Source organism: Micromesistius poutassou (genome assembly GCF_964030765.1).
Source record: "Micromesistius poutassou genome assembly, chromosome: 11".
NCBI classification, from domain to species: Eukaryota; Metazoa; Chordata; class Actinopteri; order Gadiformes; family Gadidae; genus Micromesistius; species Micromesistius poutassou.
The window spans coordinates 13,606,926-13,633,196 of record NC_140281.1 but is presented as its reverse complement, the minus strand read 5'-3'; the positions used below and the strand labels follow the sequence as shown (position 1 = coordinate 13,633,196).

The window sequence follows — 26,271 nt, the reverse complement described above, 5'->3', positions numbered from 1 at the left end:
ACCTCAGCGTTCCTCATCATTCATTGATAATGTAGACACGTTTCCTGACTGGTAATCCTGACTCATTGATAATGTAGAAACAGATAGTGTTATTGGGTATGGGTGTTATTGGGTGGTTGACTCGCTGCCAAGAGGTTCCGGGTTTGAAACCCAACATCCGGTCCTGTTGTAGGCATCCTTGAGCATGTGTGACATGCTTGACATGTATCTAAAAAATATATACATTTTTAAGTTTTTCTGAATTTGTTCTTCTAGATTTTGTTCTTTAATTTATGTCTGTAGAGTAATTCCTTCGTCGGCAGAGGAAGGAATTACGTCATAAGGACATTGGTTTTGGTTCAATTCTGAAAGGTGTTTCACCTTTCAGAATTGAACCAAAACCAATGTCCTTATGACGATAGACACCCTTTTCGGTTTTAACAAATCTCTCGTAAATCTGCGGTAATGTTTGCAAACAAGCGGTACGTGTTCTGGTTTGACTCCAGTGTCGGTCGGCTTACGCTTGTCGGAAAGGTCACCCTTTCCGACAAAAACGGAATCGCATAAAAACTTTTGTAGGAGACCGCGAGAGGCACAGCACCAAACAATATCACTGTATAAATATAAGGAAAAGCCATCAGTGACTGGGTCAAACCTGGGAAGAACTGCACAAGCCTTAAGCCCAGCGGAAACGTGCAAGATGCAGCTTGTTGTGGGTTGATTTGGATATGTAGTGAGCTGAGCCACTGACTCAGCGGGATGTGTGTACAGGTGACTGTGGTTCCATTGAAGACCGCAGTGTCTCGCTCGGGTGGGGCTTTCTTCTCCTTGTTTTCTACCACCCTGTTTTGCACGTCAAGACAGCCAACTGTACAATAAAGAGCTCCCACACAAGAGGGACGTCACAGGGCTCAGCGTAAACATGGGCCCAGGAAGTCCCAGGACGGTAAAGTTCTTTCACACAAAGGGGTTTTGGCTGTTTAGCACTCGTTGTTTTTTCTTATCCATTTCCAGTGGGCCGTATCCAGAGAATCTGCATTCAGTGTACATGAAATGGTTTTTGGCATGTAAGCCCTTCTTTCACTTTGGCCTGTCTGTGCTGTTGACAGAGATGGCCGTGGCAGAGAGACACCTCTGCAGTGAGGAAGACATTCCTAGCTGGGCGGCTGCAGCCCCTCTTTGCCGCCGCCGCAGCAGCAGCAGCAGATCCTGCTTATGAACACAGTGCTTGTCTTGTCAAGGAGTCTTTGGAAAAAAACAACTATCTTTTGTTTGCCTGGAATTTTGTTAGGAAAATCTTACTCTTTCAAAAAAAGAAAAATGCATGATGCAAGTTCACCGTGTGTAAAACATTACGTGACACGCCTTTTCACGGCAAGCCGTTAAAACAAAAGATATAACCAAGTTTTGGTAATCGTTAAGTAGTCGGATCGGGCAAAGGGAAATATATGAACGTGTAAGATGTGTGGTGTGTCGCTGGTATCACCAGATATGTCCTTCTTTAGTGTGCTGCTGGTATCACCAGGTTGAACATGACGTAATGTGTCGCTGGTATCACCAGGTCTGACCTGTAATGTGGTGTGTCGCTGGTATCACCAGGTCTGACCTGTAATGTGTCGCTGGTATCACCAGGTCTGACCTGCTGTAATGTGTCGCTGGTATCACCAGGTCTGACCTGCTGTAATGTGTCGCTGGTATCACCAGGTCTGACCTGCTGTAATGTGTCGCTGGTATCACCAGGTCTGACCTGCTGTAATGTGTTGCTGGTATCACCAGGTCTGACTTTGCTGTAATGTGTCGCTGGTATCACCAGGTCTGACCTGCTGTAATGTGTCGCTGGTATCACCAGGTCTGACCTGCTGTAATGTGTCGCTGGTATCACCAGGTCTGACCTGCTGTAATGTGTTGCTGGTATCACCAGGTCTGACTTTGCTGTAATGTGTCGCTGGTATCACCAGGTCTGACCTGCTGTAATGTGTGGTGTGTCGCTGGTATCACCAGGTCTGACCTCTAATGTGTCGCTGATATCACCAGGTCTGACCTGTAATGTGTCGCAGGTATCACCAGGTCTGACCTGCTGTAATGTGTTGCTGGTATCACCAGGTCTGACTTTGCTGTAAAGTGTCGCTGGTATCACCAGGTCTGACCTGCTGTAATGTGTTGCTGGTATCACCAGGTCTGACTTTGCTGTAATGTGTTGCTGGTATCACCAGGTCTGACCTGCTGTAATGTGTTGCTGGTATCACCAGGTCTGACCTGCTGTAATGTGTTGCTGGTATCACCAGGTCTGACCTGCTGTAATGTGTTGCTGGTATCACCAGGTCTGACTTTGCTGTAATGTGTCGCTGGTATCACCAGGTCTGACCTGCTGTAATGTGTTGCTGGTATCACCAGGTCTGACTTTGCTGTAATGTGTCGCTGGTATCACCAGGTCTGACCTGCTGTAATGTGTTGCTGGTATCACCAGGTCTGACCTGCTGTAATGTGTTGCTGGTATCACCAGGTCTGACCTGCTGTAATGTGTTGCTGGTATCACCAGGTCTGACTTTGCTGTAATGTGTCGCTGGTATCACCAGGTCTGACCTGCTGTAATGTGTTGCTGGTATCACCAGGTCTGACTTTGCTGTAATGTGTCGCTGGTATCACCAGGTCTGACCTGCTGTAATGTGTTGCTGGTATCACCAGGTCTGACTTTGCTGTAATGTGTTGCTGGTATCACCAGGTCTGACCTGCTGTAATGTGTTGCTGGTATCACCAGGTCTGACTTTGCTGTAATGTGTTGCTGGTATCACCAGGTCTGACCTGCTGTACTGTGTTCCAGGTATCACCAGGTTCGACCTGCTGGGGGACTTCGGGAGGTTCAACTGGCTGGGGAACCTGTACATCGTGCTGTCCTACAACCTGCTGTTCGCCGTGGTCACCACTCTGTGTCTGGTCCGCAAGTTCACCTCCGCCATAAGAGAGGAGCTGCTCAAAGCCCTGGGTGGGTACCAACACTACCTAGACTCAACTTAACTACTTGAACTAGTATAAGTATATTGAACTAACTATAGGTTACACTATGTTAGACTGGACTACATTAGATTAGACTACATTAGATGAGACTGGATTGCACTACATTAAACTAGACTGTGTAAGATTAGACTAGACTCAAATATGTTAGACTAGCCTACATTCGTTTAGATTAGACTACATAGGATTAGACTACATTACACTACATTAGACTGGACAACATAAGATTAGACTAGCCTACATTGTGCTCTGCTTCAGCCAAGATACAGCGATTATAATAAATTGTTAAAAATAGCATCAGATCATCAGCATATTACACAACTTCAAGTCCTACGGTTTGTTACAGTCTGTGCCTAAGCCTAAAAATACCTCCACTACATTATATATTTATACTCACAGAGAGAGCAAGTTAGGGACAAAGAGAGAACTTGAGGGAGTGGGAGAGGGGCAGGCGTACTGTAGATGTCTGCGGACCAGCTGTCAGGCAGACTGAAGCCCTTCAGTATCTGCTCTAAGTGGACATCTGACTTCTTCCTGCTCATCTTTCCCGGCCAGGTCTGGATAAATTACAGCTCTCACACAGCCCTACTGACCCCGAGACCGGAAAACTCTCTGCCAACGGCCACCAGAAGACTCTGTGACACACACACACACACACACACACACACACACACACACACACACACACACACACACACACACACACACACACACACACACACACACACACACACAGACTGCCATGCTGTATGACGTGCAGCGTTGCGGTGGAGGAGGGGAGCGGACTTTAAGATGGTGGATGAGGGATGCTGCCGTCAGGACCACAGCAATATAGCTTCATGACATTCCATCGCCTGCGAGATGGAGGCAAATAACCCCTCCTCCTGCTCCTCCTCTTCCTTCTCCATCAGCAGGTGAATCAGTGCACCTTCCCCCACCCCTCTCCTCCGCTTCTGTAGTTACCATAGTTACTAGTCTCCAATGTACAGGTCAGTGTTGTCGGTCTGGTTTGTGTTCGCCCGGGTCTTTTGTGTGTTTGGGGTCAACCTATTGTGTAGTCCAGCTCCTGTACAGAGGATCTGGTTCCAGAAACCCTTCAACCTGTCGTATTTCCCGTCTGGTGTCCTCTGAGGCCCTTTAAGTGTCTCTGTATCACGCCGTTGTTGTTCTCATGGGGGTGGTGGGTCATTGGGCAACGGCTGTCCTTAATGTAATGGCTGGGTTTTATACAAACTCATCACATACACTGTGTGTATAACACAGTGTCACATGAAGAACACTTGATGCTCTAGCGGCATTGTTATCCTCACCCTCATCACCGTGGAGACAGTGGTTCCTCCTGATTGGTCACTGTCCTTTTATTTCTTCAGGAAGTGAATTTTTAACTTCACTGATGAAGTTGCAACGTCATGTTTTTAGCCAGGGTTGTGGGTTAGCGCTTGGCTAGCTGATCTCAAGTTAGAGTTCCGCTTTCTGTTCCAGGTTAGCACTGTACTAGCTATTGTTGGTTAGCATTAAGCTAGCTTTTCTGGGTTAGCCCTGCACTAGCTGTTCCAGGTTAGTGCTCCGTTAGCTGTTAGCTAGTCCATCGAGGGTCTGACTGTATTTTGCACCTGCGTCTTTAAAAAAAAAAAAAAAGTTTATTTATTCAACCAACTGGGACGCCACATGAGGTGTGCAGCAGCTAAGCAGAACCTTGTAGATTGCCGGGGAATTTAGACCCACCTCTACTGCCTTACAGCACTGCTGGCTCCACCGCATCACACCTAGCATCTAGCATGGAACTACTCACAGCTGAATGCAGTCAACCCCAATGTCTCTATCTCGTCAGCTACAGGCTCCTGATAATGTAGAGATCATATGAAAAATCACATAACGTTGACATGACAGAAGGGACCCAAATCCCTTTATGAAAATCTAGGATAAGTTGGATGAGGTCAGACTCTTTCAAGGAAGAGAAACTGCGCAAAGATGGGATATGGTTGGTGAATACGGACATATTGCATCCCCATTCCCTTGTGAGGTCAATAGCAGGGCTTATTTTTCATGCCAGCGAACAGGTGTCCTGTCTCTATTGATTTTTTCATAAATATTATGTTTGATCAAGCCAGTGGTCCTCATTGATTTGGGTTATCTTTAAAAGACGACGTTACAGAGGATAGGTGGTGGGCGATATCATCTAACTAAACGCTTTGCTAACTGACAATTAATCCAACTGACTGCTAAAATAGCTCTATGCATCTATGCTCACTGACAGCTAATCTGACTCACATCAGGTACTCTAACGAAAGCTCAGCTAGCCAACAGGTATACCAGCTGACAGTTAAGCTAATTGGCATCTAAGATAACTGACAGCCAAGTTAGCTTGCAGCTAAGCAAACCTGACTGCTATGCTTCCTCCCCCTTGCATACAGCCACTAAGCTGTAGTCTGCTGTGGGTTCCTCGCTAGCTAGCTGGCAAAGGTTGTTCCATGCTAGCATGCTAGAGATCTTTGTTTGCTTTGTTTAGCAGAAAAGCCATGTCCACTGATCTCATGTCCATTAGCAGATGCTAGCACTAGCAGTCTGGACATCACATTCTCCAGCACATACTTTCAATCTGAGGAGCTAGGAGACCCTATGTCTTTCAGGCTAACCCTTAGCCACGTGAAGCTACGCAGTTTACTTCCTGTTTTTTACTTCCTGTTTCTATGTCTGTCAGTTGCATGTCACATTTCAGAAGGTTTTTGTGAATGTATTTTTTACTTTACATTTTTTAAAATTGTTTTATGAATGTTTGGTTTTTTGATGTTGCTCTGTTTGCAAATAAAAAATGAAGGGAAAAAAAGCATTCGGCTCCAGGTTTCTATTTTTTAAATTTATTTCAGATAAAGAGTGACGCATCTTCGTGTTCATGTCGCTTCTTATATAGAAATCATAATTCATGAATGGGAAGCTCAACCTGTATGGTTAACTTCACTACCACATCACTACACCATGTGGCCAAAAGAATGTCAACCATATTTGATGCAGTCAGTACTGCTTGTACAGTAGCTTCGAGTGTCTCGTACACTGTGTAACTCAGACAGGTCTGCGGCAGTAGGAGGACCTGCACAGTGGGCAGACAGAGGGCATCCGGTCCTGGCTGAAGCTCTCGAAGGCATCCAGACACGAGGGGTGGAAGAGGTGGGAGCAGGAGAGCAGCACGCCTCCCCTCCCTGACCCCCATTCCGAGCTGAACACGGGGGTCAGGCAGATGGGACAGTCCCACGTGCCCCGCTGCAGCGCCTGTAACCACCAGGACGTCATTCTTAATACGGGATAATACTGCACCATTTAGGCCCTAGTTAAGCACCATTTTGCCACTCTGGCATCTGAAAACTCTGAGTGTACGCTGACATAAATTACATCTTGTCCCTCCTCCCCATCCTAGGGGAGTTTGACACTAGGTCAGGAAGAGTCGCGGTCCAACTACCTACTAACCTGTTCCCATTCCAGTGTTTAGTTAACCTGTCCACAGTCCAGCGTGTAGCTAACCTGTCCCCACTTTAGACTTTAGGTAACCTGTCCCTAGTCCAGCGTGTGGCTAACCTGTCCCCAGTCCAGTGTAACATGTAGTCTGATCCCAGCATGCAGCAGAAATTCGAACAGGGCAACGTTGTTGAGCGCTGTGATCGGTTCCTCTACCTGCTCCAGGACGCTGTCCCACTCGTGCGGGGTAAGTCCAACCGGTCTCCCCAGCTGCTGGAAGACCCGGCGGGAGGAGGACAGGCTGCGGTCGATGCCCCACAGGAAGCCCTCCACGTCGGCCTGGCAGCACCGCAGCAGGCTGGTGTTCAGCTCCTGTAGCTGAAGACAACACAGTCTGAACACAACCCAATCTGAAGACAACACAGTCTGAACACAACACAATCTGAAGACAACACAGTCTGAACACAACACAGTCTGAACACAACACAATCTGAACACAACACAGTCTGAACACAACACAATCTGAAGACAACACAGTCTGAACACAACACAGTCTGAACACAACACAATCAAGACAACACAGTCTGAACACAACACAATCTGAAGACAACACAGTCTGAACACAACACAGTCTGAACACAACACAATCAAGACAACACAGTCTGAACACAACACAATCTAAAGACAACACAGTCTGAACACAACACAATCTGAAGACAACACAGTCTGAACACAACACAATCTGAAGACAACACAGTCTGAACACAACACAATCTGAACACAACACAGTCTGAACACAACACAATCTGAGCACAACACAATCTGAACACAACACAATCTGAAGACAACACAGTCTGAAGACAACACAGTCTAAACACAACAGTCTGAACACAACACAATCTAAACACAACACGTCTGACAACACAATCTAAACACAACACAGTCTGAACACAACACAGACTGAACACAACACGGTTTGAACACAACACAGTCTGAACACACAACACAGTCTGAACACAACAGTCTGAACACAACACTCATTCTGAACACCACACATGGTCTGAACACAACATGGTCTAAACACAACACACGGTCTGAATACACTTGTGTGTGTGTTTGTTTTCAGTGTATATTTAGCTTGGGTGCGAGTGTGTGCATGCGTGTGTGTTTGTATGTGTTGTAAAGTCTGACTGGGTAGCTGTCGAGTCAAGATAATTAATGGCAAGCAGTAAACACAAGTAGAGCTGGGAAACCCTTATCACACACACACACACACACACACACACACACACACACACACACACACACACACAGAGTCTGCACCACCCTGTAGCTGTCAGCTGGTTTTTATCGCAAATTAAACGAGCGTTAAGCGTCAATACAAAGCCTTTATGATCCTGGCTAGAACCAGCCTAGGTGAACTTTACCTTACAGGAGGGGTGGAGGTGGGGGGGAGGAGCTACATGTGTTGACTCGGGGGTCAGAGAAATGGAAAGCGGCTGGCCTCTGGGTCAGAGGTCACCGGCAGCCCCTTGTTTTACCTGCAGCTTATCCTCGTCCTTTCCTAAGGTTCAAGAGGGAGACCCACCCCTCTCTGACGCTGACCCCTAGACCCCAAGCCTCTGACCCCAGCAGGTTTAAGACCAACCTGAAAACGCTCCATTGGGTATGAAAAACAGAAGATGAACACGATAACGCAATAATATATAATGAGGTGTGTTGTAGAGCAGGCCTGTGCTTTATGAGACAAACGGACGATGTTGTACTGGCTCCAGACCATCCTTTGAAAAGAGAAACACTTAGCTGATTACTCTCTCTCTCTCTCTCTCTCTCTCTGTCTGTCTCCCTCTCCCTCTCTCTCTCTCCCTCTCTCCCCCCCTCTCTTTCGCTTTCTCTCGCTCTCTCTCTCTCAACCACCCTCTACAGGGTTATATGTTTGCTGTATTTGCAGAATGGTAAATGTCATATTTGTTGATTGTTCAACAAAGTAAAAAGCCTTATGCGCTTAGTGTGTGTGTGTGTGTGTGTGTGTGTGTGTGTGTGTAGATGTATTAGCACATAAGTTTGATCCCAGACTTACCTTCTCTTCAAAGAACTTGCGCCGCAGGTGCCTGTCCCTGGGGGGTGTGGTCTTGCGTACCTGCCTGTACCATCGGCGAGCCAGGTAACCACGCCAACATGCCTGGATTCTACACACACACACACACACACACATAAGACCACCTTTTATTGATCACTAGGTTGAGGCTGCAGATATGAGAACACTCAATCAATAAGAACACATTTACTGAAGTCTTCAGAGATGAGAGGGAGCTACTGCTGCTGCTAAACGCTGTGTGCTATGAGTTAGCTAAGACCGTCTAGAAATGGGTTGGCTGTTTTGTGCTAGAGGCTGTGTGTTAGCTGTTATATGCTACATGCAACGCGCTACATGCTATGTGTTAGATGCTATGCGTTAGCTGCTAGACTAGGCTACCTGGTTGCACTCCGCTGTCTGAAGAGGAGCGCAGCATCGTGGATGATACGTGTCTCATACTGTTCCTTCCTGCACAGGGGACAGCATTTCTTGCCACAGAATCTCTCGTACGACTGCAAACATGCCCGGTGAAAAACATGGGAGCAGGACAGCAGCACCTACACACACAAACATAAGCACAGACATTCCCACACACACAACCACACACACAACCACATACACACACACACAAACACAATAGTCTGCTTTACTGACCAATCAGTTCTCCAATCAGTGACTAATCAGTGACCAATACTCATTAGGACCACACCAGCATTCAAATACCAACTTCTCACCCCTCGTTATTGAAGGACCAGGAGAATAACAAAGAGTTATTGAATTGATGCAATTGGGTAACTACTGTGATTGGTCAATGGTCTTCAAGGTGCGCTGAGAAGCCTTGCCAAACCGTATGTGTGTGTGTTTGTTTGTTTGTTTGTGTGTGTGTGTGTGTGTGTGTGTGTGTGTGTGTGTGTGTGTGTGTGTGTGTGTGTGTGTGTGTGTGTGTGTGTGTGTGTGTGTGTGGCTATGCGTCTGTACGTGCATGCGTGTGTGTGTGTGAGGTCACTGTTGAAGGGAGGATGCTGTAATGGTCATTGCGACCCTATCATGTCTATTGGGAATATAAGCAATCATTTAAGCAACACCTCCTCCACACCTCCCACTCCTCCCATATCTCCATCCCCACCTCCCCTACCTCATCCCCTAAAACATTCCCCAGTCTCCTCAGGATTCAATGAGAGCACGAGAACGTGAGCGAGAAACAGCAGAGCAAACCATTTCCCGCTGAAACCAAGACCTTCACCTGCCTCCTAAGCCTGCCACTACACCTGCCACCTCCTCCTACTGGTCAAATCAATATTTCTCCCTCCAAGGGACTTATATTTGCACGCCGCACTGCAGCAGAAATCTATCAAGAGGTCTTGGAGAGGAAAGAGGAGAGAGGAGGAAACGAGGAGACAAGGTCTGAGGGCCCAGCATCACCTCACACCACATATATGTACAGTTGTCTGCACATAACCCTAACCCTAACACACACACACACACACACACACACACACACACACACACACACACACACATACTTACACACAGGTACTGAAGGCAGGCACTGTGTGTGTGTGTGTGTGTGTGTGTGTGTGTGTGTGTGTGTGTGTGTGTGTGTGTGTGTGTGTGTGTGTGTCAGAAAGGGGTTTTTCTTAGAGATAATTAGACGTGGTTATTGTGTCTGAAGGAGTAGCGGAGGAGGAGGAATATGAGCAGAGACAGTATGAGGAAGGGAGAGAGGGGAGGAGACAGTAGAGGAGGAAAGAAAATGGCATGAAAGGATGAGGAGAGAAAAAAACAGGAGATATGGGATGCTGAGAGGAACAGAGGAGGAGGAACGAGATGAAGGAGGAGGAAGAAGATCGGAGATTAGTCTAACCTGAGGGTGGAGGCCAAACTCCTCCCTACATATGGCGCAGGGAGAGGCGGAGTCTCCGTGCTGGACGCAACGGCTCTTTACAGCGCACCACTCCGACCCCGTGAGCCGCTGGACCGGGGCCGCCACTAGACCCAGCCGCTGAGCTGCTTAAACAAGACGGTCACTTAGTTAGAAATAGTTTGAAAAACTTTTAACACAATTATATTTTTGAATTGTGTTTCTTGCATACCTAACGTTAAACGAGGCGGGGCGTCGTCAACTACATATTCCCTCTCTAAATCCTGGTCGCTCTGACCCGGTCTGGTCTGGTCTCCCTGACCCTGTCTGTCCTGAGATCTTGCGGGGTTTGAAGGTGTGCGGCTCTTGGCGGCCGCTCTGCTGACAGACCCGCGGTGATCCAGCAGGCTCCGTGAGATATGGTCCTGGAAAGCTACTGACGTGATCACCAAGTTGGTGTTTGTTGACGGGCTCTGGGAGATAAATTTGTATTGGTTGAATTATCTAACCATATCCAATATATACAATTTACACTGAGATTGTAACGATGGAAAAGTTACAACCGAAGTTTTTTAACGTTAGCGTTTAACTACAAATTTAGGTCAAACTGATACTTTATTAAAGTCAACACAAACGCAACCAAGCACAAACAAATACTTAAGTATTAGTCATGCTGTGGATCGAAATGATTTCTTAGGGGGAAAAAAAAAGTAGGCCTAGGCCTAAACTAAAATTAAATAGTAGCTGAGTTACGGTCTAGTCTAATGCCTGCATGCCGTATTTATTTTGAGGTATTTCACGATAAATCACGGCACTATAAGTGTCTGTAATAACTGACCTTTATATAAAATCAATGTAAGTAGTAAAGTGCAAGAAGATAATCAACTAAACAAACCTTCTGCATCGTCATCCTTTCAAGACGCCATTCAGACCGTTGCCTAGTAATGACGCTATTGTCTAGCCTAATAATGTTCACCAGAAAACTGCGACTCGTAACTAGGCAACGATCACCAGCCGACCCGGTCCGCTGGAACCTCATGGGGCGTGGCCGCTGCGGTCTCGGCCACGCCCCCTAAGGTCCAGGTAGTGTAGTCGAATAGCCGTCAAGGATAAAGTCCTCGTTGCTGTGATCATGTAGTAGCCTATCCAATATTGACTGTTAATTTGGGGGCAGTTGGGGGCCAAGTGTAGTGAAAACGGTGTCATAATAATACATCTTTCCCATGATGTCGGTGTTGAGGGGCTAAAGGTGGAACTAGCTGTCTAATGATTATTTAATAGCAGGTGTGTCTGGATGGTTGGACGTGGCCCAGGGGCGACGGCTTGTTAAGCACCGCGTCGTGAGTCAGACGCCTGTCGTCGACGGAGATGCTGAACAAAGCTAAGCTGCTCATACCTCAACCATGAGCTCACCTGGCCAGGTCAGCCCTACCTGCACACACACACACACACACACACACACACACACACACACACACACACACACACACACATACCTAACTGACAGCAGCACTCGATGAAAACGCAGTGTCAATAGAAATGCTTGGCTGACATTGATGAGCTTGGACAGAACCGCTCCATCAGAACCCCAGTGCTCCATCAGAACCTCTAAGCTCCATCAGTACCCCAGTGCTCCATCAGAACCTTTAAGCTCCATCAGTACCCCAGTGCTCCATCAGAACCCCTGAGCTCCATCAGAACCCCTGAGCTCCATCAGAACCCCTGAGCTCCATCAGAACCCCTGAGCTCCATCAGACCCCTCTAAGCTCCATCAAAACCCTCTAAGCTCCATCAGAACCCCTGAGCTCCATCAGAACCCCAGTGCTCCATCAGAACCCCAGCCTGGGGCTCCATCAGAACCCCAGTGCTCCATCAGAACCCCAGCCCAGTGCTCCATCAGAACCCCAGTGCTCCATCAGAACAGATCAGCCCAACCCAACCGCGTTTGTTGTTTTAGAGTTAAATAATCCTGTCTAAATATGGAGGGCAGCTCTCCATGAAGTCGACATTCCTCACACTGTCTTCACAAAACTTTTCAGCACATGCTTTTATTTTCCTGTTTGCCTTTTCCTCCATGAATAGTGTTCAAAAGAGCTTATATTTAACCAGAACCTCTTCACCTGCGCCCAGGTATTTCATGATGACTCATGACCAGACAGACACAACAAACGAACTACAGACGCAGAAACATAAAAATGAGAATCATCATCACTGAAAAGTGTAATAAAATGTTTTGTTTATAATATGATTCAGAGAATATGGAGAAGGAGTCATTAAATATATGTTTACCAAAAATATGTATTTCATAAATTAAGTAATTTCTAAAAGAAAATCCCTAAATGGATCAATCAGTAATCTGTATTATATATCTAATGTTAACCCGGGGGTTAAAGACAGTAGCACCATGATATAATATGTGATATATTACATGCTGTGTTGCATGATGTACTGCATGATTTATTCCATGATATATTGCATGCTGTATTCCATGAGGACTTTTATGCTGTATTCCATCATGACTTGCATGATGTATTGCATGATATACGTGTGAAACTACAGTAGTAACGCAGTGATGAGTATGTCATGATACAGACATAAGGACCTGTGTAAATATGTGCTGGTGGCTGGAGAACATGCAGGGGACATGCTGTGATGTATTACTGGGTTGTTGTCAGAGTACTAATGGATCTGAGGTTTCGATGGAAGAGGGCATCCCATAATAGTTAATGAACCATATGAGGGGGGGTGGTCTGCTCAGCAGATAGTTAGGCCGTTAGGCTGCGATGAGATGACTTTAATCAACTCCCCTCCCCGCAGGGGGTGATGTTATGCTAACAGTATTGCGAACAGCTATGCTAGCCGCTAGCTCCTTGCAGTTAATTGCTGAGTCAAATAGCAGCAAGACAGACTGTCACCGTGGGGCAAACCCTGCCAAGCCGCACCAGGCTGCGTTGGGTGCTATCAGTAGGTGCTGGGGGTGGAAGTCGTCATTGGGTAGTTTCTGAGAGAGATGGAGCTGGGAATGATTAGACGTGTCCTCGCGTCTCGGTCTGGGCTTCATCTCCTAAGTGCTACATTACCTCATACTTTGGACCTAACAATGGATTTACCATTAATCCACTGGCCAGCCAAATGACGAAGGGCTCCACATATCACTGGATGTGCCAGCGTTTATTAGCACTTGTGAAGTTATTGATCGGCTGTTTTGATGAATGGGAGCTGGACCACTATGTGGCACAGAGAGACCTGGGCAGCCCCGGTCCCTCGCACCACCTAGGACCCCTCACACCACCTATGACCCCTAGCACCACCTAGGACCCCTCGCACCACCTAGGACCCCTCGCACCACCTAGGACCCCTAGCACCACCTATGACCCCTAGCACCACCTAGGACCCCTCACACCACCTATGACCCCTAGCACCACCTAGGACCCCTAGCACCACCTAGGACCCCTAGCACCACCTAGGACCCCTCGCACCACCTAGGACCCCTCGCACCACCTAGGACCCCTAGCACCACCTAGGACCCCTAGCACCACCTAGGACCCCTCGCACCACCTAGGACCCCTCGCACCACCTAGGACCCCTAGCACCACCTAGGATCATCAAGGACCCCTGGCACCACCTGGATCCCTGGCACCACCTGGATCCCTCACACCACCTAGGACCTCTCGCACCACCTAGGACCCCTAGCACCACCTAAGACCCCTCGCACCACCTAGGACCACAAGCACCACCTAGGACCATAGAACCATCTAGACCCCTAACACCACCTAGGACCTCTGGCACTACCTAGGACAACCTAGACACATAGCACCTTCCAGGACCTCTTGCACCACCTAGAACCATCTGGGACTTCTAGAATTACCCAGGACCTCCTAGGGCCCCTAGCACCACCTAGGTCTTCTAGCACCACCCAGGACCTCTAGCACCATCTAGGACCACTTGGTACCTGGCCCCTGTCTTCCTGTCTAGAGCACCTTTTCTGGACTCTTAGCTCCCTCCCCATTCATCTCTCCTCCTCCTCTTACTCCTCTCTCCATATTGTCTCTCCTCATCCTAGTCCTCCTGCTCCTCTCACTCTGCTCTCCCTCTAGTCGTCTCCCTGCTCTCTCCGCCTGCCTCCCTGCTTCTCTCTGCTTCCCTCTCCTCCTCTCTCCTCGCCTCTCCCCCCTCCCTTGTCTCTCCCTCTGCTCCCTCCTCTCTCCTTCCTACTCTCGCCTCCTCTTCCCTCGCCTCCCCTCTTCACTCCTCCCTCCTCTCTCTCCCTCCCCATCCTCCTTCCGGCGCCCGCCTTCATAACTCATAACTCAAAACAAACATTATGAGAGGAATATAAGGCAGAAAGAGTTGCAGCTTTACATTAAAGGCAGCTTAGAGATGGGAGGGATGTGTTTTCTTGTCTTCAGCTCCCGGGGGGTCAGTGGACCCCAGCATGAGACCTCCAACTCTTCTAAGAGGCGCTGAGTGCGTCGGTGAAGACCTTCACTCCTACCTACTCGGGGTAATTACCATAATAAATTATAATTCCCTCAAACTGTGCAATCTGCCCTTGCTGGACAAAACCAGGCCATCATTCAGAGACCAGATAGCTGTCGGAAAGAATCCTTCTCCATCTACACGTTTAATAAAACACTCACTGCTCTTGCTGCTGACTACTGCCATACTGCCACGACTACTACCAGTACCATTACCAGTACTACTACCAGTACTACTACCAGGACTCGTACCACTGCTACTACTGCTAATAATCATTCACAATATTAACAAGATAAATTAATTAAATGTATGAATGAAGCGGCACAGCAGCCTAGTCAAACATGTTCTGCAGAATATTTAATTTGTTCTTCGTCTAAGTTGGGAGTCCATCTCTGTGGTGATGTGAAAGTAAAGTCACTGCAGTGGCAACCAATAATTTCTGCTGCGAGGCGCTCCGCCATCTTTCTCCGTAATGGACAATAATTGAGCAGAATCCATCACTGGGTCCAGAAATAGAAGAGAATAATGGACGCAGCAACGCCCCCTCCCCCCCACCCCTACCGGTGCTCAGAGGAAACGTCAACGCGCCCTGACGCCACGCTGGCTCCATACAATAACACTGCTTCGACTCAAACCATACCTATTATGTACAAAGTGCAGCGGGTTGACCTTCACGGGGCTTCAACACGAGAAACCTTTCTACCGACGGTAGAAAGGAGGGGAGGTGGCTGACATTTGGACCAGCGGTGTGGTGTGTTGTCGCCTGGATCCGTACGCACATCGCATTCATCTGAGAAGGTTCCTCAGGCCAAACCCTGGAGAGGAAACCCAGGGGAGGAAACCCAGGGGAGGAATCTCAGGCGTCTGTTTGCTGCAGAGGTGTTTAATGCTGTTTTCATCCATAACCCCCAGCCTCCTCCAACTCAGAGCAATAGAGAGCTAATTAACTGATTTGCTTTTGGAAAAAGAGTCCCTGAATTAACTAAGTACGACGGGAGGAGGCACCATAAATCAGGAGCAGCTATTTCATCAGGAGGAGGCGCGAGCAGGAGCCGTGAGCAGGAGGCAGAGGTTCTCCTGCCCCTGTGGAATGTGTTTGTGGCAAGCTCCCTAAATGCCAAGTTCTTCGGGTAATAAGAATAAATATCACAAGCACTCTCTAGAATTACCACGTCACCGGAGACTTTCCACCTGGAGCCGGACCCTTGGGTTTGCCTAGTGTCCTAGACGACTGGCCTAGCATGGTCTTCTAGCCTAGCGTTCTAGACTAGTGGCCTGGACTAGTGGGTTAGCCTGGTATTTTAGCCTAGTGTCCTTGACTAGTGGCCTAGCCTGGTCTTCTAGCCTAGATTCCTAGACTAGTGACCTAGCCTGGTCTCCTAGCCTGTTGACCTAGACACGTGTCCTAGCCTTGTGACCTAGCCTTAGTGTCCTAGTTAATGTCCTAGCCTTGGGCCCTAGCCTGATATCCACAACTAGTAAGGTTAGATAACATGTTAGGAAACTTACAGTAAGTATGTTCAGGTTCTTCATAGTGCACTGCTGAAAACAGCAGGTGGTTTTCAGTGAGCATACCCTGGGTTAATAGAGTTAATTTGTACCTTGTCTCAGATGTCTCAGTTCCATGACAGTCTACAAAACATTCACAAGCTGTTTACCTCCATATGGCCTGAGGAGATGTGACAGTTCCGAGCCGATCCCTGAAAAACAAGACAACACAAATTCAACTTCAATCTTAGGACACGTGTTGCTTCAGCGTTCACAAGGAAACTCATTCACCAAGCCCTGGTACATCAAAGAGGCTTGAATTTCTGCCAAACACGAGGAATCTCGAAGCGTCTTGTTGAGTGATGAAAGGTGAAGTACCAACACTTATTTACCAGCTTTCTGACGTGCCAAAGCTGCCCCAGTTCCCCTACCATCCTCTGACCAGATCTGCTCTTCAATCTGTAAATATAAATCCCGTATTTTGTGGCACACCTTCAAAGAAATAATTCAATACGGTTAAAACCTCTATCTAATATCCAAATTATTACATTCCTTATAATAAGCTTATGTTGATTTATGTAGTTGAAAACTTTTATCATCATAACATGTTTAATGTGATGTTACAGCACTGTTTGTTTTGGTAAGGTCCTATTCATGGCGTGACAGCCATGTTGAGATAACAAAATACCTACTGTACACACTCCGCTACCAAATGCATCTCTTACTAAACTACTGTTAACACCTTTCCCAGGGTTAGGGTTGGGGTTAGAACAGCACAGACAGCTTTCCACAGCCATTCAGGAACTCCCCGTATCCAGGGATCTACACCTAGGAATTATGTCACTAAATATTCTTCTCATTCCTGGTCTTGACGAGGAGTTTGTTCCGAGTGCTTTAGGAAAAGGTCTACGTATCCAACAATAACGTCATATTCAATGGCAGCTTACAGCACTTGATTCTGACCCATCAAACCCTTGTGCAGTGGACTGATGGCCTGACGTTACTGTACAACCCCTTTATTGGGTGTAGGGTGCTGGGTGCAGTGTGCTGCTTCAGGCGATGAGTCTGGGCACTAGCGGCCCGCCTCTCGCTGGCTTCCCCGCTGCCAAAGTAAACAGGTGAGTTTCTCATCTATTCACACCTCCGTCTGCTACGCCTCGCCTGGCAGCCAGGCAAGCCAAAAACATCCTCTGCAATAGCAGCAAGGCCTACCTTTCCCTAGCCCTAAACCTGAACCTAGCCCCTCACCCTGTTTCTAGCTGTAACATATAAGCCTAACCCTATGAGTATTTGAGATACTGAATATACAGCCAGATCTGGCCCCCTGTTTACATTCCTAGTTGATGTTCCACTTAGCATCTCTCCTTTAGCACGGTCAATCAGCTGGCATCACTGGTTAAGCACGGTCAATCAGTTAGCATCTTTCCTCTAGCACGGTCAATCACTTAGCATCTCTCCTTTAGCACTGTCAATCACTTAGCTTCACTCCTTTAGTATGTTCAATCACTTAGCTTCACTCCTTTAGCATGTTCAATCCGTTAGCATCTCTCCTTTAGCATGTTCAATCAGTAAGCATCCCTCCTTTAGCATGGTCCATCAGTTGGCCATTCTCTTTTATAACTGTCAATCAGTAAGCATCTCCCATTGAGCACGACCAGGGGCTAGGGTTAGCCCATATGGTCTCTCCACTTGATTTAGTCTGCTGGAAATGAACTGTTTCAGTGCATTTAGACATGTGAGACAAAATCTGACCAACCAACAACCATCCAACCTGGAACAATGTTCCAGGCTGAATAAGTTCTCTCTAATATTATTAGCAAACAGCTGAGTGTGATGGTTCCCATTTAAGACATGTCCAGGTTAAAACTGTTAAAATAATGAAATAACTAAAGTGAGCCGAGGGGGGTGGAGGGGAGTCTAGCCGGGCCGGTCTCTGCCCTGTCAGGGTCGGGTTGAGTGTGTCGGGGCGTGGCATGTTTGTTTTCCGTGCCTCATACCTGGTGTCTTTCTGGGAAGGCTGGATGTGGGGCGGCCCTGTACAGCGACAGCCGGCCGTCAAGACCGTGACAACCTTTGAACGGTTTGGGGAGAGATGAGTGAACAGGCTGCCGTGTGAGCAGAAGACCGCCATGACATCACCAGAGCTGTCTGACCAGGTAAACACACACACACACACACACACACACAAAAGTACAGTCTCACACACCAGCCGCTCCATGCTCCTGTGACTTCAAAAGGAAGAAGGAGATAAAACAAAATGGCTGTCAGAGCCATCAAGCTTCCCGTGGCCTTTAAAGGCTAATTATACGTGTTGGGCTGCTGAGAGACATCACACAGCCTAGTGATTAATAAACACAACGCCTGCAAGTCCCTGCTCATCGCCGCACTCCGCCATCCGCTGGGAAGCCGTCATATCAAAGTCTATCAAACAGAAATTAAGCTAGCTTAGCCCCCCCCCCCCACACACACACACACACACACACACACACCTCAACCCACCTGTTCCTCCTTCACTCTGCTCTCTGGTGGCGCGCTCTAATGGTGCTCTGTGGTGGAGCGCTCTGATGGAGCTCTGTGGTGGAGCTCTCTGATGGAGCTCTTTGGTGGAGTTCTCTGATGGAGCTCTTTGGTGGAGTTCTCTGATGGTGCTCTGTGGTGGAGCTCTCTGATGGTGCTCTGTGGTGGAGCGCTCTGATGGAGCTCTGTGGTGGAGCTCTCTGATGGAGCTCTTTGGTGGAGTTCTCTGATGGAGCTCTTTGGTGGAGTTCTCTGGCGGAGCTCTTTGATGGGATTGAGCTATGTGTTGGAGCTCTCGGTTAAAACTCTCTGATGAGCTCTTTGATATCGGACCGAGCTCTGTGATAGAGCTCTGTGATAGAGCTCTCTGGCACTGCTCTTGACAGAGCTCCCTGGTAGAGCTCTCCTCAAGGCCCTCTAGTGGGTTCTCTGGTGCAGCTCTCTCGTAGGGCTCTCTGATGGAGCTTCTTGACGGAGCTCACTGTCGGGGCTCTAGTCTGTCAGTACCGTGGCCAGATCAAGGCGGCGGTGCTTTGTAGCTGTAAGTGTTGCGTTTGCAGGCGTTTTGTAAACAGTGGCAAATACGTGAGGCGGATGAGGTTACTGCTACAGGTCAGGTCTGGGGGAGGGGGCACGCTTTGAAAGGTACACCTGTCAAGTCAATCTCAATGTCTCTCCCCCATTCTCTCTCTTTCTCTCTCTCCCTCTCTCTCACACACACACACACACACACACACACACACACACAAATTGATCCATATATATGTGGATTGGTATCCTGCAGTTTGAAGCTTGATTCGGGGGGGGGGCGTGGCTAGCACAGTGTGAATGAGGTCATCTGGGCGTGCTCAGTGGCGTGTTGCAGTCGGTTATAACAGGGTTCCACGCGCTAAGCTGCTTTAGCTACCCCGCTGTTATCCCGCCTAATCATACCTCTGAAACAACACGCCATTGTTTCCCTGTTGATCCACTTTGGACTTCCCTTCACAATAAATACTGTTGTGCTGCTGGGCAATGGGAACACTGCATCAGCGCTGTAATGGCCGCCTCAAACAGGAACCTGTCACAGGTGAAGCAGGCCTACCAGGTCTCCTCCTGCTCCACCTCAGCAGTCCCACGGGGGATGGCTGCTTCTGGGGGTTCCTGGACTGTGGCGGTTGTTTTTTGTTGTTAAGGGTCTGACGTGCGCCTGTCCAGCACTCTGAGTCATTGTGATGAATGGCCAAACAAATTAAGTTTCCTATAACCTTGGAGAGCTGGAACTAATCAGTTGATTAATTGATTGGTGATTATTGATAACCTCATATTTATTAGACTCATTATCTGAGATTTTGTGCAAGATGTTGAGGTATCATGAAGTGTAATGGTTTGACTCTCAAAAGGATGTGAAGCATCTTCACATCCATGGTTGGTAAACTAATGTTTTGCGCAACAGTGTTGTTTAAATGCTACTCCTATAACCAAGGGAAAAATAATGAGTCTGCTACATGTGAGTAGCCTATCAGAGAGCTCAGTTATAATACACCTGTCCACCTGTCCACCTGTCAGCTTCTCATCCAATCGTCTTTCTAATCGGCCACCTTAGCTCCCAGGTGTCATGCGATGCCCACAGTCATAACCAGCGCTATTATTAGCTTCTCAATGAGGTTAGCACAGCGGCTAACGGTGAAAGACTGGGACCAAATGAAAGAGCCGTGGGGGGGAGGGGCGAGAGACATTATAAATTATTGGTTCTCTCCATTGATTCTGCTAATGATGAGCAACAATAGTAATTTAGCCATAAAGCTGTCAGTGGCGTATCAGTCTGCTATGGGTTTTCCTCCTTCGGCGCTAGATTTATTAGCGCTGCACGCAGGCATGTCAGGGCTTGCTGAGCCGTGTCTCCCGTACACACGCTAAACGTACGCCATCCCAGCTAGCTTTGATGTTTATATTTGTCCCCCTGCCCACACCCCACTAGCACAGGTAGTGTGTTTACCTTGAGGTGATCTAGCCGGAGATGTTGTGTTATTGTTGTGTTCCTTGTGCTGGGTGTTTGGACATGGAAAGGGGGCAGGGTTGGGTAAGCTGTGGTTTGGTGTGTTTCAGTGTTTGCTCCGCGGGCACTGTCTCGTGGAGCACAGACTTGCACATCAGATGCCTGAGGACTTAAGAGAGGCCTGCTGGTACATCTACCAACAATAGGAATTTCCCTAGTTTACACAACTCTACACCAAAGCCCGTCTGAAGAAGGAGTTTCCTGTGGAGGACTCTGTGCCCCTGCAGAGAAACCCTGGTTCACCTCCTCGTCTCCCCTAGCCTTCATCCAGCCTCGGTCACATGCTCTCACAGAACCGTTTACTAGTTTAGTTATTATATTTAGCACACAGTTTTATCGAAAACAGTCCATTTTTATTTAGATACAGGTAGATGCAGGTAGGGGTTAGACAGTACAGAGACAGGTCATTAAGGAGCACGTAGGGGTAAGGGGTCATCTTGCTTTATCATGATAAACTCTAGTAATCACATTGAGATACAATCAGTTATATAGTATGGTACCACAGATCTGTAGTAGCCTAGGGATATTCATAAACACCGCAAGGTGTGCCCAGAAGCCACCTGTACCTCATAGATCATATCTAAATGTAAGTTTTAATCAATCTTAACTTGTAACAGTACACTACATTAACGAGGCTCTTATTACCTGAAATAAACACGATCAAATCCCACTTAAAAGCCGATTTGAATTGAGCTGCAATATTTTTAATGATGTGTTAAATTATTGTTTTGCTGGCGGTGCTGTGGCTCTTTGAAGTGCCTGGAGGTTAAAGTGTCTTTAATGTGGTCGCCGTTTCTTCGTGCGTTGCCTTTCTCTCACATTCAGACAGGGCTGTAATTTTTTTACAAGTTTAGGCGAAAGGCCTCCTAAATACAGTATCAGAGTTTCAAATGCCACAGAGCACCATCTCATTTTGAAGAAGCAACATTTGATATCCACTTGAAGCTGGGTGCTCCTCAGCCACTGGTGCACGGTATCATTTCAACTTCTAATCATAGATTTTGTGAATGGAATGAGTCATGCCGAGTCAAAATGCCAGTTATCAAGCACTTAGAGGAACCTGCAGGTACAGAAGGACGTCGTTTAGCCACTTAACCGCTTTCACCACCCAGCCAAGCACCCTGCTCTCAGATGAAAGGTGGAAATTAAAGACGCACACACACAACTTTAATAACAGTCCAAGTGTCTAATTCTTATTAAATGCTCTTTTAACTTTTCTTTTCCCCCTTCACACATACGTTGTTTATTATAAACAGCATACGTGTCTGTGGGGACTGGTGATTATCTGCTGAGAACACCCTTCACAGTAAGATGGCAGAGATACTAAACCTAGACCAGGATAGAGACTAGCCCTTAACCAGACTAGACACTAGACATAGACCAGGATAGAGACTAGCCCTTAACCAGACTAGACACTAGACATAGACCAGGATAGAGACTAGCCCTTAACCAGACTAGACACTAGACATAGACCAGGATAGAGACTAGTCTGTAACCAGACTAGACACTAGACATAGACCAGGATATATACTAGCCCTTAACCAGACTAGACAATAGACATAGACCAGGATAGAGACTAATCCGTAACCAGACTAGACACTAGACATAGACCAGGATAGAGACTAATCCGTAACCAGACTAGACACTAGACATAGACCAGGAGAGAGACTAGTCTGTAACCAGACTAGACACTAGACATAGACCAGGAGAGAGACTAGCCCTTAACCAGACTAGACACTAGCCCTTAACCAGACTAGATACTAGACATAGACCAGAGTAGATACTAGAGCTAGATCTAGACCTAGTCCAGACTACATAGTAAAACTAGACAAGACAAGACCAAGACTCTCTCTCTCTCTCTCTCTCTCTCTCTCTCTCTCTCTCAGTGGTATGGAGTGTTGGGGTGATAACGGCGGTGTGTTCTGAAAAACAGAGCGCTCTCAGGTCGCCTGTCTTTCACTGCCGGGCCGTTGAGCAAACAGAGGGGGGGGCAGTCACAGCTGGGCCCCAGCGTTGACCCCTGACCCCTGCTGTCCAGCACCCTGGAGAAACCCACAGGAATTCTTGAGAGATTACACCCCCCACTCCCCCACCCCCTCGCACCCAGCTTCTTCCAGACATTACCCAGCATGCAACTCAAAGGTACATCTCAAAGTGAGGTATTTTCAATCATAAAAGTTGACGTTTTTTTCTGGTACGATTTCGTTTCTCCAATCCACCGCCTGGGCTGCTGAAGAGGGACTTCAGTATTTGGGTCAGGACTTGGGTCAGAACTTTGTCAGTACTTATCAGGACTTGGTCCGGGCTTGGTTAGGACTTGATCAGTAGTCGGTCAGTACTTGGATCAGAACTAAACAGTGCACTATGATGATTGGCGTATCTTATCTCTGTATCACCTAGGCAGAGAGGGGTCTGAAGCAGGGAATTAAAACCGTACAGCGATTGGTTAGGGCTTTAGACTTCTGGGTTTGATCTTTACTGACCACATCCATGAGCAAGAGGCCCCTAACCCCTCGCTGCTCCTTGATAACATGTATCTGAATTCACTTTGGATAAAAGCGGCGGCTAAATTACTGAATAGTAAATAGAGACGGTGGAGAAATTGGGGAAGGAGGAGGTGAGAGGAGGAGAGAGGAGACTAGTAATCAGGGAAATTATAAGCCTGGAGTGCCTGGAGCTACACGTGTGAAAGTTTCCTGCTTCACCTGCCTCCTCCCCTTCATGTTCGGCTGGAGAGTTTATTCAAAGTTCTCTTCGTTCTGCCACTTTGACAAGACATAAAGAACGAAATAGAAAACCTTTCCATCACAAGGTTATGAAGCTTCATTTCCGTATTTTAACATAAACGTTATTTAAAGAATATCCTCAAAACAATCTCATGCCCTTAGACACACAGGGAGAGAGGGACAGGGAGACAGACGGCCGGATAATGCTATGCCAATCCTCCCAGCGTCTGCAGAGAGTGAGACAGGCTCTCCTGTGTGTCTGCAGGGTGTTTGTCTACACACCCGTGTAGTCGAGGCGAGGGAGTAACAGAATGTTTCCCTGAAGGAGTCCACCATCCATTCATGCTTTCCCCGTGTTTCAATTTACTCACTGAATCAGAGCCACACCAAGAAACCACTTCCAGTCTCATTATCATTTGGTGAGGAGGGGGGCGGGGGTACTTAAGCCTTTTCAGCACCGTGCCGCGTTCCCCCGCTGCTCTGCTTCTGGCCGTAATGTGTTCACACACACAATGGGAGGATCTCCAGAGATATGCCGAGGGTGTGGAGAGTGTGTGTGCTGGTCCTGTGAGGAGCCCTCTTAAGGAGGCTTTGGGGACAAAGGGGCCCGGTTTCACACGCATCCCGGACCCCGGCCACAACTTTAGTCTGTTTTTATTGAAAAAGCCTTTCTCATGTCGGCCGACCAATCAGAGGAAGTCTGAGGAGCCCTTCCTAAGACTCCCAACCCTCCGGGTCCAGAACCTTTCATATAGAAGCTGCAGATCATCACCTTCTCAGATCAGAACCTTCCATCTAGAACCTGCTGGTTACTACCTTCTTAGACCAGATGTCTGTCTTGAACTTGCTGATCACTGCCTTCTTAAACCAAAACCTTCTGACTAGAACCTGTAGATCACTACCTTCTTAGACAAGAACCTTCTGAATAGAACCTGTAGATCACTACCTTCTTAGACAAGAACCTTCTGACTAGAACCTGTCGATCCCTACCTTTTTAGACCAGAATCTTTTGTCTGGAACCTGTAGATCACTACCTTCCTAAAACAGAACCTTTTGTCTGGAACCTGTAGATCACTACCTTTCTAGAACAGAACCTTTTGTCTGGAGCCTTTAGATCACTTCCTTCTCAAGCCAGAACCTTCTATCTAGAGCCTGTAGATCACAACCTTCCTAGACCAGAACCTTCTATCTAGAGCCTGTAGATCACAACCTTCCTAGACCAGAACCTTCTATCTAGAGCCTGTAGATCACTACTTTCTCAGTAGAGAACCTTCCGTCCACCGTTGAGTTGTTCAGCTGATACTTTCATCTAAAGTCAGGGACATTTAACAATTTTGATATCCTTTTTCGATTGATACATGTGATGTTGTTAATAAGCAACTATGGGCTATTATATTAGGTTTATTATAGTCCATTATATTGACTTTATTATAGTCCATTATATTAAGTGTATTATAGTCCATATAATAACGTATATTATAGTCAACCATATAAATTATTTGATTATTAAATTAAATTAAAATATTATTATTAAATGATATTTATTTGTAATTGATCATTCATTGTCATTAAATAATCAAAAGTCAAGGTTCATGATTCTGTCTGATAGTAATTCAACCTTTTTTTAAAGTCCATTTATGGACAGTGAAGAGAGAGGGAAGAAGAAGAGAAGAAATAAGGTAGCATAGGACCATTTTATTAGCCTTTAATCCAAGTTACATTCTCAAAGGGACTTCCCAGGCCCTCATTACAGGACCCCCCCACACCCTATATTATCTAAAGGACAAGGAGAAACTCCCCAAACCATAAAGGAAGAAACCTTGAGAAGGAATCCAGAAGAGGGATGGTGGTGGCTGGTGTGGAATTGGACCCGTTAGAAACGGTACAAAACAAAGCAAAAACAGAAGGTGAAGTAGGATTATAATGCTGTGTCTCTGGAGGCAGCCCTGATGTTCTGCTCCTCTGTGGTCCTCATCCATCTTTTCGCAAAGCTGTGGCCAGCTGTTGTTGCTATAGCGATATGCTCAGACAGAGGACCAGGGAGGAGAGCGATTGGATTGTGTGTGTGTGTGTATGTGTGTGTGTGTGTGTGTGTGTGTGTGTGTGTGTGTGTGTAAGAGGGACACACGCTCACAGCCTGAAGCTGTACGATCAATGCACACAAGCACACACACACACACACACACACACACACACATACACGCACACACACACACAGACACACACACACACACACACACACACACACACACACACACACACACACACACACACACACACACACACACATATACACACATACTTGTATCTAATATTCTACACAACCAGATTTGTTTCACAAATAGGATGCCATTTGACAACGGCATGTTACGACTAATCTTTTAGATACAGAAGAATTTGAAACAATAACAGTAACTCCTGTACAGGTTTCTGGTGGCTGGGTGGCACGCTGTAATCACCCAGAAGCACTTGGAACCCGAGGTGGACGCGCAGGCTTTACCTCTGAAGCGCCCTCGTTAATCACCCTCCCTGAGACCTTTTTGTGAATGAGGACCTGATAGGAGCCCTCTCCTTTGTGTGGCCAGATGACGGCCGGTGCTCAAGTGTCGTTCTCCGGTGTTAAACATTAATCTGCCCTCCCTCT

General features: G+C 47.2%; 1 protein-coding gene across 2 annotated transcripts in view; it reads left to right on the top strand.

Moving 5' to 3' along the window:
* The window catches only part of lmbr1 (limb development membrane protein 1), a 33,602-nt gene extending 27,781 nt beyond the window's left edge, over window positions 1-5,821 (top strand). For both annotated transcript variants that reach the window (XM_084475357.1, XM_084475356.1), the window contains exons 16-17: window positions 2,801-2,962; window positions 3,547-5,821. In XM_084475357.1, the coding sequence (XP_084331483.1) occupies window positions 2,801-2,962; window positions 3,547-3,632 (248 nt within the window). In that variant the 3' untranslated portion in view covers window positions 3,633-5,821. The remainder of the gene's footprint in view (window positions 1-2,800; window positions 2,963-3,546) is intronic.
* The last annotated feature ends 20,450 nt before the right edge of the window (window positions 5,822-26,271 follow it).